This window comes from Cornus florida, unplaced genomic scaffold (assembly GCF_030987335.1).
Source record: "Cornus florida cultivar Cherokee Brave unplaced genomic scaffold, ASM3098733v1 CherokeeBrave_3.0.0_Hap2_Chr11, whole genome shotgun sequence".
NCBI lineage: Eukaryota > Viridiplantae > Streptophyta > Magnoliopsida > Cornales > Cornaceae > Cornus > Cornus florida.
Window position 1 is genome coordinate 102,484,775 of NW_026775581.1, and position 16,788 is coordinate 102,501,562.

General features: G+C 32.7%; 1 protein-coding gene across 1 annotated transcript; it reads right to left on the bottom strand.

Moving 5' to 3' along the window:
* Positions 1 to 39: 39 nt before the first annotated feature.
* Positions 40 to 5,347, bottom strand: LOC132287174 (pectinesterase). Its single transcript, XM_059789698.1, has 2 exons — positions 4,129 to 5,347; positions 40 to 871 (listed from the first exon to the last, which is right to left on the bottom strand). The coding sequence occupies exons 1-2, from the start codon at positions 5,207 to 5,209 to the stop codon at positions 180 to 182; spliced, it is 1,773 nt and encodes a 590-aa protein (XP_059645681.1). The 5' UTR covers positions 5,210 to 5,347; the 3' UTR covers positions 40 to 179.
* Between the last annotated feature and the right edge of the window lie 11,441 nt (positions 5,348 to 16,788).

Below are 16,788 nucleotides of genomic sequence, written 5' to 3' on the forward strand. Positions count from 1 at the left end.
TCTTCATTTCTTTTCTATTTGAGTAGCATCTCAATGTAGTAATAAGAAATCCCTCACATGCTTTATTCAATAAACTTAACCACTTTCGCAGGATGATACAATGTTGCCGCACAAAGCACTCCACAAATGTTTGAATAAAACAAACTGCAGTACCACTAAAGACTAAAAGCTAGCTAGCTTCAAAGTCCTAGAGAGAATGGGAAGCCAGTAGCTCTCAACCAGCTACCACCACCAATGAAACTACCAGGAGTGAACCCTGCGGCCTCACTTGAACTAGTAATCACCCTGAAACCCTTCCATGTCACCCTCCCGGAGGTCGAAGCCCCGGCTCCGGTGTTCGCATATTCCCCGTAATACAATGTGTCTAGGGCAAATGTCCCACTCCACATGTACCACCCGGCTGGGTTGATCACATTACTCACCGCTGACTGCATTATTACAGTCCTTGAATATTCCTTCCACGGCCTCCCAAAGTAGGTCGGGAAGCTGCTCTGGACAGGAAGTAGGTCCGATGTTGCACCTATCCGACATTTCTGAATCACAATGCCGGTGTTTTGGTTAGGGTCAGTCCGTCCTTGAGCTGTGAGCATGTTCCTTTGACCGGAATTCGGTTTTCGTGCATGGATGTCACAATCTTGTAACACTGCGGCCGCATTGCCAAAAATAAAATCAACTGTACCAGCTATGTAGCAGTTTATGTAAAATTGCCGATTGGAGTGGACGTAGAGGGTGTCTTGGTATGCTAGCATATCACACTTGTAAAAAGCCGAGAGGTCAGAGCCGACACGTAGCGCCACGGCCTGGTGCTTCGACGGACCAGCAGTGTTTTGGAAGGTTATGTCCCGCGCCAAGAATCCTGCACCTACCGCGGCTGCACGCACACATATGCATATATCAATCAAATGGTACTACTGAAAATGTTAATAAAAGTAATTGTGAATAGGGATGTCAATTTTTACCGCCCCGCCGGGGCCCCGCCCCGTCCCATCCCGTTAATAATGGATATGGGAACACTTGTTATACCGTTGGGGCGGACATGAATACAAATTTTGTACCCGTCGAGGGTCACGGGGTGGGTAAGGGTTCAATATACATATCCTAAGGGCCCCGCCCCGCCCCGCCCTGCATATAACTATAAGTTATTTTAGCAACTTACCCAATTACCCATCTCTTATAATCCTAATTTGGGATATAAACTTGGTATTAAATTTGCTTTTGTTTTGGTTATGGTGGAAGTTGGAGCTTACAACTTCTTGTGATTTGGTTGTATTAAACTTTTATTTTTGTTTATTATATTCTCTGAATTATGTTATGTGCATGTTATTTTTTATTTATTTATTAGGATACATAATTTTATTTATGTTGTGTCATTCCTAAGCTTTGCACATTTAAATAGCAGGAGTTTAAGTTCTAAAAAGTGGGAGAAAAAAATTTGTTAGTGGGGCGGGCACGGGGGCACAGTATTTCTTAACAGGGCAGGGTTGGATATGAAAATCCAACCCGTCGCGGGTCTCGGGGCGGGCATGGACTTGATAAAAATTAAAAGGGACGGGACGGGATTTAGAGAAACTCGCTCCAAACTCACCCCGTTGTCATCCCTAATTGTGAACGTATCATATGAAGATCGAGGAATGTTGGACTCATGAACAACTAAACTCAATTATTCGTCCATTAATTAAAGTTTGAACGAACTGTGTGGATTATTACTGTTATTGTTATTTCTTTTTTGGGTAAAGCGTAAGTGTCAGTCTCTGCCAACTTGTTTCTTCAAACAAACGCCAGAATATAATAGGCTCAACTTGCAGAAAACTGAACCCATAGTGTTCATAAAGTAGGAGAAAAAGTTTGAAAAGTTTGAACTTTTTTGCTAGACAAGTCAAGAATCCAACAACAAAAGTCTCAGTTGCTTGAATGATGAATACTTGAGGAATTTATTTATTTATTATTTATTTTATAATTTTGAGAAGTAATAAAAATAATTAAAAATCAATTAGAATTAATTGCCAAAAGAAAAAGCTCCTAAGTTATATAATAAATAAATAAATAAGTACATATAACCTAGACTTAGAAATTTTCAAAAAACGCGGTAACCATAAAAATAAAAAATAAAATAAAAAAATCATACAGCCATAATTTACAATAAAGTACAAGATTTTTATATTATTAAGGAAACAATCATGCAATTAAACAAAGGACAATTTAATAATTTAAGAACATATTTAAGAACTTAACCTTATTCGGAAACTTTCAATAGTTTGGAGATCCAATCAAAGTTTGGTATGAACCGAGGTTATAGATTTCCAATAAATTTGCAAACATATACTGTTATGTCCATGTGAAGTCATAAAAGGAGTAGAAAGTAGCTAGGAGTAGTAATTTTCAATCCAACGAAATGTCATCATTATCAGAATGTATAATTGTACAAACAAGTCAAAAATTGATTATATAGTGTCGGCTAAAAAGCTCCATGCATTTTGAAATTCGAAACAACCTTGATTGAATGAAATTAACAACCGGAAAGCTATGACATCTCTACCATCCACGTACATTCAATCAATCAACGAATTAAGAAAAAGAGTAGTAGGATTAAGTGACACATGTGATGAGAAAAGTCTAATAGACACACACAAAAGTGCCATAAATAAAAAGAAAGCGATGCTTAGCTGTAGACCAACTATTTCTTTGTAGTAGTACGGTGAAGACAAACATATCTTTTTAATTTCGTTTTTCTCATTCGTAGAAGACAGACATAAAACATTCAGATCTTTTGCCAATAAATTACAAAGATTAGTCAATGCAATTACCCAATTAGATAAATATAAATCAACCTTAAGAATATAATATATATATATTATATACAGACACAGACAGACATGCATAAATATAGAGAAAAATGAAAAATAATATATAAAATAAACGATAAGATATAGGGGTTGATGGATGATGACTCATTCTGAATTGTAGAGGGAGAAGATGAGAACATGTTGGTTGGATTTATATACGTCTAGATGGGAAGGGAATTATTAGATTGGGGGTCCCACACCATGTGAGATATGTCTGATAAATTCTTAGAAAAGAAATATATGTAACACTCAACAACATGCAAGACAAGTGTCCTCTGATCCTCTTTGGAAATGTAAACACTCCGCGTGCGAGGAGAGACTTAGGGTACACGTACTTCTCAGGATCAGGAAAACAAAACTAGCACAATGAACTACACAGGCCTGGTCTTTATCGTTCAATAGGACCCACCTTCAACAAATATACTGTGTGTATATATATATATATGATATGTGTATATATTGATAATATGGAGTATAGTGGAATTTAACATTAATGTACTTCATAGATGCAGGACCTTTATTGACATGAGGTGCCTTGAATTTTTTTTTTTACTAATATACCCCTATTAATTTGCTTTTGTTCAACTATATACCCTTCAAATATTGTTGTTGCCTTCTCTAAAATTATTATTACTCCGCTCTCACCTTATTTTATGCGTCCGTCTCCCCATTTGTGTGTGTATATATTTTTTGCACATCAAAGAATAATATTTTTGTATATATACATTTATTTTATACAAATAAGAAATGACATTATCTTATTTTATAAATGTACGTAGCTGTATGTGTCCATTTTGAAACCATGTAACTGTTAACTTTAAATTAATCAAATCTTAACAAGTTTTTTTTTTTTTTTTAAATCTTTGCCAAATCTCACCACCTTTAGAACCTTTACCCTAGCGGGCCTGGCTCCATTATAAGTGTTCAACTGGAGCCTACATTACCGGCCAACTTGTATAGCAGAGGAGGAGTTTAATTAAGCAATATTAGTAGTATTAATAATCTTAAAATATTTCAAAACTATTAAAATTAATTTTAAAAATAATAAACTTCACAAAATAGCAAGTTTAGTTTATTCTGAGTAACAAATAAAATAACACAAATCGAAGTCAAATATTTATTCTAGAGTTGGACTAGTCCCGGCCCCCACCCTGGATAACACTTCTTGCATTATTATTTTCTTTTCTCATCAAAGGACATAATAATTTGAATCATAATATTTAAAAAAACTGAAATTAGAATATAGAACTGAAAATGAATGGAGAGAGAGTGTGCTGTTACTCACCAACGGTGGCAGAATTGAAGGTTGTGCTGCCATCAACCACATTCCTACTTGCTGTAATTATGGTACTTGTCCTCCCATCACCCAGAAACATTATATTAGTCTTCCCCTTTGGCACATCCACATTTTCCCTATATACCCCTGCCTTAATCCTAATAATATATCTAGTCTTACTCCCCGACGGTGCCGCCGCCACTGCCGCCGCCACTGTCTTATAATCCCCACTACCATCGGCCGCCACCACCACGTTTGGTGTCACCGTGGAAGACTGCAGCAGCCTCCTATCCACGGCCGACAACCACTTCGGCCACTTACTATCCTCAACATCGTTATCTGCAGTAATGTCTGTCATTTTCCTACCCATTTTGGACATTTCAATAGCCATGTCCGTATCCGTCAAATTCTTGATCATAGCCAATGAGTTACTACACATCTTCTCCACCAGAACCTCTCCGTCCTCCAACGCCTCCCGCACGTGCTTGTCTGCGTCGTCGTGCGAGAACCCGTCGAGGCACGTTTCCTGGTTGGTCATGGCGGAGCTCAGCAGCGTTTTGAGGTCGTCGGCAGCCGACGACAGCGATTTCTTTTTCGGATACTCAATGAGATCGACAATGGCCTCGTGAAGCTCGTCTAGCGTTTCACTAATTGTCTCGAGACAATCATGAAGCGCGGTCTTTTCGCGCTTCGTGAGGTTCTTCATAGATATGATCTTCTCGATTCTGAAGAAATTGTGCTCCACGACGGTGATGGTGAGGTTGAGCGACACCAGGATGACGTCCTTCAAGGACGACACTTTCTTGGTGGTCCCGACCGGGGCGGTGGCGATGGCGGAGAAGCATAACTCAGGGTAACGCGTGGAACTACATGAGGATTTGACAATGGCGTGAGCTGGAGAGGCTTTGAGGTCTGCGATACTGTCGGAGTTTTCCTTGTTTGACTTTACTCCGACGACGATGCCGATGACGGCAGCGACGAGGAGGACGGATGCGAAGAGAGCTAAGAAGAGTTTCTTGTGTCTCTTGGAGATGGAAATGTGCTTGCCGGAATCTGACATTCCGGCGAAGAATTCCTTGATGCGAGTCATGCGTTTAGTTGGGGTGGCGAGAAGGAAATGGTTTGAAGATAGAGAATGGAAGGGAAGGGGTGAGGAGAGTTTCGGATATGGTATGGGTTTTTATAAGTGAGTTTTAAAGGAGTGTTGTTACATGTCTGGTTATTGGTTTAATGATTTCTTTACTATAAAAAGCAAAGCTTGTCCAAGATGCACATCATGACAACTAATGTGCGCTCTCACTTAAATTAACATGTCTTGAGTACTATGTATAAATTATGGTAAGAAAATGATTTTAGAGGGTTACCATTGGACATGAAAGTAAAAAGTAAGAAAAAAATCCTTTACACATTTTTGCCACAATTGTTTAGGTGAATGACTGTTTCAATGGTTATGAGATTATGTAATAATTTTTTTAAATTGATATATAATATGGATATACATTTTTGGCACAATTATTTAGACAAATGGTCCAATTTTAATAATCACGAGACTATGTAATAATTTTGATACACTGTGTTGTTTATACGAGTGAGATGAAACTAATCAAAAGTAATGGTTCAATTTCATCAAATATCATAGAAGAGACAAATATGAAGGAGCGTGACAAAAACCCGTTCAAAAATTTAAGTGTGCAATTTATCGAGCTGTTCTCCATCTTCTCCTTAAACTATTAGAATTTATTTTATTTTTTTTTTCTTTACCAGAAACTATCAGATCCTTTTTTTCAAAATTTGTATGTAACCAAAGAAAAAAGTTGTTGGCTCATGAGTGTTACGAAGAGTCGTACCTCATCGGAGCTTTTCTTTTTTGAATAAAAGATTTATACGTCCCACGTGAATGGTGGGGTTCTTTCCATCTGTCTTTTTCACGATGACTTTTAATACTGTTTATAATATGTACATGTATATACATGATGAGTACACTAATTATTGTAAGATTAGTTCTTTTGGTTTCTACTGTCGGTTGCCTAGACTGGTTACAGGACATTGCGGTGGGCACAGTATGAAAAGGCTAGCCGCACCCTTCAATCTTCAATTCAAACAAACTTTTTTTACCATGATTGATTGTAAAATTTTATAAACACGCCACATAAAAGTCATGCAATGGTAAATATGATGAAGTCATCGGAAAAAATATAATATACACAAGTGTGTAAATATATGTATATTAATTATGTATATTTACACTGTAAAATTATGACAAAAAACAGTACTGTTAAAAAAAGACGCCCGTTTTTTTGTTTCATTCCCTGTAATTTAGTTTCTTTTAAGTTTTTGGGTTTTGGGAGTTGAGAATACACAGTATATTTTTTTTTCCGGAAATTTTACAGTAATTTATTATTATTCTTTCACCTTTAAATGTATATATAAATACATATATATTTATTTTAATAAGTATTGGTGTCTGTGAAGTACAACAGCGCATGTGCTTAATTACGTCATAGGCATGCGTGAAAGATTATAAAACCTCATAAATGGATTCGTTCCCTGATGGAATCACATGAATATGTCCTTGCTGATAATATATATATATGGAGTATATATGAATGCAAAAAACCAATATATATATATATATATATATATATATATATGGAGTATATATGAATACAAAAAACCATGAAAATATATATATATATATATGGAGTATATATGAATGCAAAAAACCAATTTCATGCTTGTGAAAATTAATGAATAGAGGGAATAAGGGATGAAGATATGAGCTCATTAACCCGCCATAAACAATAAGTAAAGTCAACTTTCAAATGTAGAAAAATCCACAACTACAATGCATTTAAGTGGGGTTATATATAATATAATCGAGTCGGTTGGGAAGTTTCCAAGCCTATTTAATCCGCCTATTAAGCAATGACTCACTAAAAAACGGTAGTTAGAAGTTTTTTTTTTCTTCTAAATAATTACTATTATTATCTTGTCAAAAAAACTTACACAGTACGAGTCCAGTTTTTTTTTTTTTTTTTTTCTTTTAAATAATTACTGTTATTATCTTGTCAAAAAAACTTAGTAAGAGTCCGATTGGGATTGTTGGTGGAATAAAAAAAGAGTTTTATCAGTAGACTTGTAAAATAATTGCAATTAGTAGAAAGCATGTTATGTGTGGTGAAAAGTTATAATGAGTATTTTTGATAATTAAATATTTTTAATTTATTTGGTAATAATATTTTTTTAAATGCTTCTATTGGTAATTGTACAATAATATTCAGAATTATTAAATGAAAACGAAGAAGAACCCAATTTTAAAAGTTTCAAATTTTAACTTAATTTAAAAGTTTCAGTGAACTAAATTTATTACCAACTGCATCTAAATATAAATTTTTAAAATAAAATCACTTTTAAACATTTGAGAAACAATTCCAAACAATTTTTCACTTGTTTTACGAACTTAAACCCCAACATTTTATTTTATTTTTTCCAAAAAGTTAAGCAACTATCAAAATCTAAACATGTTTTAAGGAATGAAGGAGAATGATACTCAAAAGACACAAAAGCCTTTTCTTTTAGTGTGTGGGTCACTAATCATTCACTTGGGTTTCTTTTATGCTGTACACGCATTTTTTCACTTTTTCTTTATTAGTAGCAATTAGCATCAGATGCCTATTGATGCCATACAGCCAAAAAGTTAAATCCAAAAATATATATATATATATATCTAAGACAACTCAAACAAATTTTGGGGTAAAAAAACAAAGGAGCTAGCATGGTTTTGCTCCTGTTTGGTGGGGTCACGTGCCCTTGAATAATCCAAAGGCGGCGGGTACATGTCCTACATTTGGCCCAACGGAAAGGTGTGTGTAAAACTGTAAATTGATTTGAGGAATTCAAGATAAGGCGTAAAAGAAGGAAAGTACAATTAAATTGTTTTTTCTCAAACTTCTCCCACATAAACTGGTTTACAGCCTGTCGATCTAGGTTGCTTATTGATATAAATGTGGTTTGATTCTTTCGAAAACACAATTTATTTCGAATTCTGCAACATGCTCACATTTTTAAGATTAAAATTAATATCCTAGTTCAACTCTATTTTCAAATTTTATTTTGTTTTGGAACAATGACGAGGCCGCGGACAACTAGACCCCAATCGTAAAAGCTCCAGGTGTCCAAACACATTTGAGTTTTTTTTTTTTTTTAGAAAAGATATATATCTGCCGTCACAAATTAACGTCTCTTTTCAAACATTTAATTTTGTAAGAGGTAAATTTTAAATTTTTGTTATTGTATTGAAATATTCGCATTAAAGTTGTGATGGTCTGAACCCACCAGAATTCCTGAATTAAGCATGTTTAACTTGAAGTAGTACCAGAATGGGTAACCCCCATTGGTATGAAAGCCTGACCAGGCCGAAAGTGTGGCCAACGAAGAAGTTGGGCCCAAAAGAAGGTGATTGTTGCGATCTTGTGGGTGGGATGTGTGTGAGCATATGTAGGTGGCATCAATAGGCTACCACGTTAGGCGGGAGTAATAGCAGGATGGGTGACTTCTGGGAAGTCTCTGGTCTCCGGGAGTCGAAAGCGGACAATATTGTGGGTCTTATTACATTAATCTATGTTGTGACAATACCCCAAAAGCTATTTATATTTATATTCATATAAATATTGTTAAGACTTGCTGAAAAAAAAATAAAAAAACATTGTTAAAAAATAATAATAATAAAGAGAGATGGAAGACAATACTGGTTGAAGAAGATGTTATAAATGAAAGATGATAATACACAATGTGAAAAGGATGAAATGCTTTGATTTTTATTACACAATGCACATGGTAAAGGGACCCGATCCAACCTACTACTTTATACATAATAGATTGGTATATATTGCAATACAAAATAAAATAAAATAAAAGTGTTCTCTTTCATGATTTGGGTCATTGCCAATTAGAAATCAATCAATTGACAATTCCCCAAAAAAAAAAAAAAAAAAAAAAGGGTGAAAATTCCAACCTTACCAAACTTTTTATCCTGAATTATAGATCATCAACATGCTTGTGGACTTTTCTTCCGGTAATGGTCAAGAACTTGTCCATTCATCTGTGATAGAATAGGGGTAAGCAAATAGTCCGTCAATCCGGTCCGAACTAATCCGATCTGTGTGATTTGATTTGGTTTTCAGATCTCATGGTTCGGTGATGGTTTAGAAAAATAGCAATCCGTTATTCACGGTTCGGTTAACGAATTGAGTCCTAAAAAAACCAATCCGAACCGATCTGAACCGTGGCCTAAATAATATAGTAATATATTTTATATATATATACAATATTGAATATACTTACTATATTTTTATTTTTTTATTCATTATTCTATTTGGATAATTTATATTGCCTATTATTATGTATATAATTTACAAATCTATTGCTATTATTTGGTATATGACTTACAAATTTTATTGCTATTACTGTTAACATATTACCTGGTATATGATTTACAAGTCTATTTTATTTTTCTAATTTTAATTACTAGTTTGAGATTTTAATGGGCCAAAGTATAATTTTATTGGGCTATTTGAAAAGTCCAAACCGATCCGATCTGATTCGTTATTTCACAGATTGATTTGGTTCGGATTGAAAGTTCCCACGGATCGATTCGGTTTTAAATTTCTCAAATCCGTAAAGATCAGTTAGGATTGAATTTTATCTCAAACGGAATTAATCTGATCCGTAATCACGCCTATGATAAAATCAATCTTGGCGACCCATCAAGTTCTGTGTAGTCTATATACCATTTGACCCTACACTCCTGCAGCATTTAGTGCCTTGATGTACATAAGAACAATCCACCAATTACGCATTTTATTCCCAATAATATAGTCCTCCTTCTCACTATTATATATATATATATATATATATATATATAGTACAATATATTCACCCGTGCAAGCCTGCTGGTCCTACAAGAAAGGAAAGCACAAAGCAATTTCCTCCCTTTACAAAAGAAACTAAAGCAGCCAATTCTTGATTGGATTCTTATAATTGCTTTCACTTTGTCCTTCCAGCAAGAGAGAGTAAAGACGTTTCAACCATTCCCAACACTGTTTTTCAGTCTTACCTGTTCTTCTTAAAAAACAAACAAAAACAAAATAATTTTTTTTTTTTTTTTTTCCTCATATTTGGTGTACACATTCTCTTCCCCCAGCAATGTGGACGTCACATATAATTTAGTAGTACACATTTTATTATAAACCAAAATGTAATTCACTTGGTGGAGTCTATAGGTTCCTTTAAAGATTGAAAAAAATAATAATAATAAATAAATAACAATTAAAAATAATTAAATCATGTTTGGGTCTAGTTCATCAACCTCATCCTAGGTAGACACGTCAATCGATCGGATTTTGATCCGAATCTAATTCGATTACTTGAATATAAATTGAATAAAAAAATTCGATACCTTAACAATTTGGTTATGAAATTATATGCAATCCGATCTAATTAAAATTATATATATATATATATATATATATATATATATATATATATTACATTACAATATACGTAGTAGTATATATGATTTTTTTGGTAAGAATCACACACCTCACTTACATCTCGAATCTTCACTATCCATTTTGAAAGATAAAAAGAGTACCACTAGACTACAAGACCCTTGATTTATATATGAATGTTATATATATATATAAGTTTTTTACAATTAAATTTATATACATTAATTATCTACACCTAACATTATAATTAAACATGTTAATGAATATTATTTTAATTCGAATATGATCGGATCTGAATCGGAGACACTTATAATTCGTTAGTGATTGAAATTCGATAATTTGTTAACTACAGAAATTAAATATAAATTTTATGTTGAATCTAGACTAAAGTACTTGAGCTATAGACCCGTTGAGATGGAGCTGAACGAACCAATTATTGTTCATAACCCGACTTGAATTGGGCTCGGGTCGGATTGGGCCTAAGAATCTTAACCCACCCTTTTCAATCTCTACGTGCAATTCAATGAATCGAATAAAAGCAGAAGAAAAAAGCAGTCAAATATTGAATAAAAATTATAAAATATAAAATCAACTTGATTTTACCATGATTCTAAAACTTTAATATAAAAAAATCCTTAAACATAGCTAGAGCCGTGTTACGCAAGTGGAAAGGGCCCACAATCTTTCTTTTTAATTCGATCCTGGTGATCAGTTGGACCTTTTTGGACTGTAAAGCAATATTTTTACTTAACTAATTACGTACAAATCTTACTAGGAGACTAACAACTATATAGGTGGCATTTAAAATTATAACAGTAGGATAGTTGGTGATGTTTATTGTACTGTACCAGTCTGTACTAGATAAAACCACAACACAAGGCTGATTTATTCTAGATGTGCTTTGAACTTGCTTTGCTTGTGATTGGAATAGGACATCATTACGTGGATATTATTTCCATTGTTGAACTGTTATTGTCATTTTCAATTTTTTAAAATTTATTTTATCAAATTGTCTTTTTCAATAGAGATAAACAAAAAACGAATATGAATATGCCTTTTAATATGCTGAAAGGAAATTTATTTAAGAATATATCACTTTAATGGCAATTTTTAAAACATATACTATAAAATAGTTGTGAATGCTCTTTAACTTTGAATTAAACCGCTAATGTTCAACTAGAGGGTGAAAAAAAGAAATTCTTATTCCATTTTTGCCTTTATAATACTTTGATTTAACAATAAAGATTAAAGATATATCTAACTTTTGATATATATATATATACACACACACACACTTATTGCTCTAAACTCAAATTCATTAGCTTATCAATTTGAATTGTTTATATTTATCCTGCAAAAATATTGATGTTTTACAACACGGTTTTTATGGTGTGCACCCATAAATAGATTTTACGATGTTCTTTTGTGCATGTCAGAAATATTATTATTTACATCAAGCTCTACTCACGATTTGATAATATAAATTTCCCCTAAAGGCTAAAGACTATGCTACTAAATTGCCCAAGTAATATATATTTAGAGATTTAATCCATCTTTTTTTTGAACTTTTTATTTCCGTATAGCACTAGGAAAAAAAAAAAAAAAGCATTTCTATAAGCCCGAAAACAATATTCATTGTGGTTATGTTTTTCGTATTGGGTATGAATTTTGATGGTCAAACTTATTTTCATATCATGTATTCATGGGTATATTGAATTTAGATTTATTAAATTAAAAATTTACCAATTTTATATGATTTTGGCGTTAGAATATGTAAATTAAATTTCAATGAATATGAACAATCACAAATGAATCACGCACTTTATTCCAATACTGCTTTCATTGTTATATATAATCAAATATATTTTATATTTAATATTTATCTTATTCACGTGTGAGTTGGCACAAGAAAAGTCATCTTCTACCAAATGAATATGCTAGCGTTTTTTTCGACTTAAAAAAATATATATATACAAAACAAAACAAAAACAATCGAATCTTGAATGAATGCTTTGAATGTCTCTCATATAATCTCCCCATCGAGAGGAGAGAGACAGATAAGATGATAAGTAGTAGATGAGGAATACTAGTCATAAACTGTGGTCCTCTTTTTATATATATATATATATAGACACGCGTTTTTGAAAAAAACAACAAATAATTAATTCCCTCTTGCACATAGACAAGTACCTGTCTCAAAGCGACCACTGACACCTCCTAGTCTGATGAATAATTAAATGTCTTAATAGAAGACTAATAGCGAACGCGAAGGCCCAACGAATAATGAAACGCCACTTAATTTACGTAATACAGGCAGCCAAATCTTGAATGAGAATGATTACAGATTACAACATAAGCATTTTCGTTTCATTCTTTCAAAACGACTGGCTAGCAACCTTGATTATTTTTCCGGCGTGGTTAAGAAAAATAGTGATTGTTTATTAACGGAATTATTATATAAAGTCGGTATTCTAAGGTGGCCGATACACACAGAGGCTTCAAAACAAAATCGACGCCGTTAAAATTTCAAGAACCATCGTCTTCATTTTACTAGACGACTCGAGTCTTGCTTCTTAGGATAATGAAATTTTTAGTGAGACTAGTAAATAAAATCCTGAACTAACTGACATCTATCCATCTCGTAATTCTAATTTGATTCTAAAACCGAAAAGAAAAATGAAACAATTGTTGAGTTGATCCAGTTTCTTAAAATTATTCTCTGAAAAATACACTTTCTCTACAATTTGAAAAAAAAATAAAATACTGAATGGGACACTTAAAATTTTCTTTGAAAATTATTTTCATAAAATATTATAACCCTTGACAAGAAACTACAGAACAAGAGAAGGACCATTATCTACAACGGTTATAAAGAGGCTTGCCAGTCAGGCCACTTGGTACGTAATAATTCAGCTTGTGTGACGCATGCCCTACGAATAAAGACACTATGTTTTTTTTGGTTCCATTAATATTTACAAAAGAAAGGCGGCCAAGAATATATTGAAACAAGTGATTGAATTCTTTTGTTTTGGTTTCAATTCATCCTCCCAGAGAAAGAGAGTTCTTGATTAGTTAACAGTGACAGAGGCTGCTACTTAAAGTGACTATATGCACGCCCTCGTTCTGACTTTTATTATACTGGCGGCTTTTGAAATGGTAAGATTGTTACTTGTTAGATGAAAAGTATATACCAAAGAAACATAAGATATACAATATAAAACTGAACATTTATCCACATTCAAGTTTGTGCGTGTGTGGGTGTGTTTGGAAAAAGCAGTTAAGATACACAATATAACTCCGTATAATAAGAATTGAATTTTTTTTTTTTTTTGGATGATGTGGAAATCCTTGTAACTTAAGTCACACAATTTTTTTAATGGGTATCGCTTTCACATTTCGAGCGCGCTCCCACACTTATGTTTCGCCCGAATTTTAGCTCAAATTTTCACTATTTATGATTTAATTATATCGCTCTCGCTCCCGTTTTATATGATTTAGCTTACAACTACTCGCTCTTTGAATTTATAACTATTAGGTAAACTCTTAACTACTCACCTCGACCTTATAATACAAGTTATATTTTAAATCAGAACCTTACAGAGTTAAGAGGAATCAAACCAACACCCAAATACATATATGATTGTCTGAAACCTCTCCTTCCACCAACTCCACTGGTGCCCTGAGGAATAAGAATTGATAGTTGTTAGATGGTTAGTGTCAAAAAAAAAAAAAATATATATATATATATACTTATGACTTGAGTCATAACTCATAGGTAGGAAGTAAACCTATCACCTTGACCTCATCTCATAGTCCTTAAATGCGACAACATTCCATTTATACCCTTTTTTTTTTTTCTTAAGCAAAGTGTGTGCCTGAGTGAGTTTTTTCTCAGAATAAAAAAATAAAAATTTCTTGAACCTAAATCTTTTCATACCTAGAGGACGATCGTAGACCTAAAACTACGCAAGAGATAAAAGGAGAAAGTATAAAAATAATATATATATATTTATTTATTTATTATTATTTTTTTTCTTTCTCAATCTGATAATAAATTTACACACAAACGCTAATTAATTAGCTTCTATTTTAAAAAGTTGAAAGCTCATGAAGTAGTACTGAACTATAATCCTTGGTCAATAGCTTTCTTAATAAAAAGCAACCAAATGAACAACCCCTTTCTTCCAAAATATTGACTTGTAGAGTAATTTGGTGGCATTTAAGATGACAAGGGTGATAGGTTAGTGATATTGTTACAGTGTACCTAAACAAACAGAACAATAGAGAGTTTAACTGCTCTTAGATGTGTACTGAATTTAATCTTTAATTATAGTTTTCAACCAAATAAACCATATGGCAGTGACATTCATTTAATTTGAAATGACATGAAATTCGAATTTTCCACTACAAAGAGGGAAAGAGCACCATTTGGTCATTACCTATATTGTTAATCACATCTATACATAATAATAATATTAATAACACAGCTAAACACAATATTGACTATGTAGGGAAAATCCATTTTGGTCATTACCCATTGTTAATCATACCTAATACAAAAAATTGACCCACACAAAGAAAGAATAAAAAAAAATAAAAAAAAGGGGCACCATTTTGGTCATTACTCATTGTTAATCACATCTATACAAAAAAAAGTTGAACATCACAAAGTGACACAACTCTAGCTAACACCATATTGATTATGTTGGGAAAAAGCAACATTTGGTCATTTCTAATTGTTAATCTAATACAAAAAATTGACCGACACAAAGTGACAAATTCTAAGTCTCTATCTAAACACAATACTTAGCACTACTTTGTGTCGGTCAATATGCATGCACATATAGATTTTTGGATTTGCTCGTGATCTGAATCGTTTTTGAAATTAAATCTTTCACTTTCTCTTCCATTCTCGGTCTGGATCCCACATGGCATACCTATTATTATATATATGTTGGAGGTATAGATTATTAGTCAAGTCATATTTACATTTTATGTTGTACCCTCATTTAGTCTACAAATGATAATTACATCTTTATCATCACACAATTCTGCAATTTTCAAGTGACGCTTTAAAAAAATTGGCAATTTTATGTGATATCATACAATTTCACTATATATATATATTTTTTTTAGCAAGAAAAAACATTGAAAATATTAATAATCCATTTCTAATTTCTCACTTGAAAAATAAAAAATAAAGCAAATAAAGTTACGTATCAGATTCGAATTCTCGTGAGTGCAATGAATTCTTTAAAAATTATGACGGCAACGAGTTTTATCCAATTCGTATGGAGGGATTGATTCGTCCCGAACAACCCAGTTATAAAAAAAATAATAATAATAACCTTATAATTTTCAACTTAAACAAAGTTTTATTCCATCCGTTTGAAGTCAATTATGTGAATCATGTCTCAATTTCTATTTTATTAGTATTCCCCTTTTAACAACATTATTCTCAAATCTCAATATGAAGCATTATAAATCTAAGTTGCTTATGGAGTCCTATTCGTACTCGATTTGTTTGATGTCATCTAATCCCACTGGTATTACTATAATTGGCATAAGAATATTATCATCAATATTATTCATTCCTGTCTTACCACATCTGGTTTAGTATCTGTATTTTAGTTATACTCAATTTATGAATATTTTATTTCTTAACGGTTCAACATTTTGTTATACTATACAAAGATCAATTTATTTTATAGAAGTAAAAGGATTGTATTTATTAAATTCTTAACCGTTAAACGATTTTTACCACATTTTGACAAGAATTCGATGACGACTTACACTCAACACAACTTTCCTCCCTTTTTTTTTATTTTATATTTTTTTATATTTAGAATCAGTGGCATAACATAATATAATAGACATAGGATAATTATTAAATAAAAAAACATGTCTTATTAGCAAAATTATAGTCATTCGTTTTTATTAAGCAGATTAATAACAAAATAATCAATATATTGTCGTCACTCTCTTAGCTACAATCATCTATCATTACGCCCACCCTCACTAATAGTAGTAATAAAATAATGAAAAATGATAGAAAAATCGAAAATTTTCACCAAAAGAACTGCCGAACGTTTGATTATGTAAACTGTTCTTTCTAAACCTGACGTTCCGTTCTCTCTCTTTGTTTCTCTCTTTCTCTTGT

Excerpts from the sequence above, each read along its gene's own strand:
- LOC132287174 (XM_059789698.1), bottom strand. The coding sequence starts at position 5,209 with ATGACTCGCATCAAGGAATTCTTCGCCGGAATGTCAGATTCCGGCAAG. Across the intron at positions 872-4,128 it reads CTTCAATTCTGCCACCGTTG|CCGCGGTAGGTGCAGGATTC; the intron begins GTGAGTAACAGC and ends GTGTGCGTGCAG.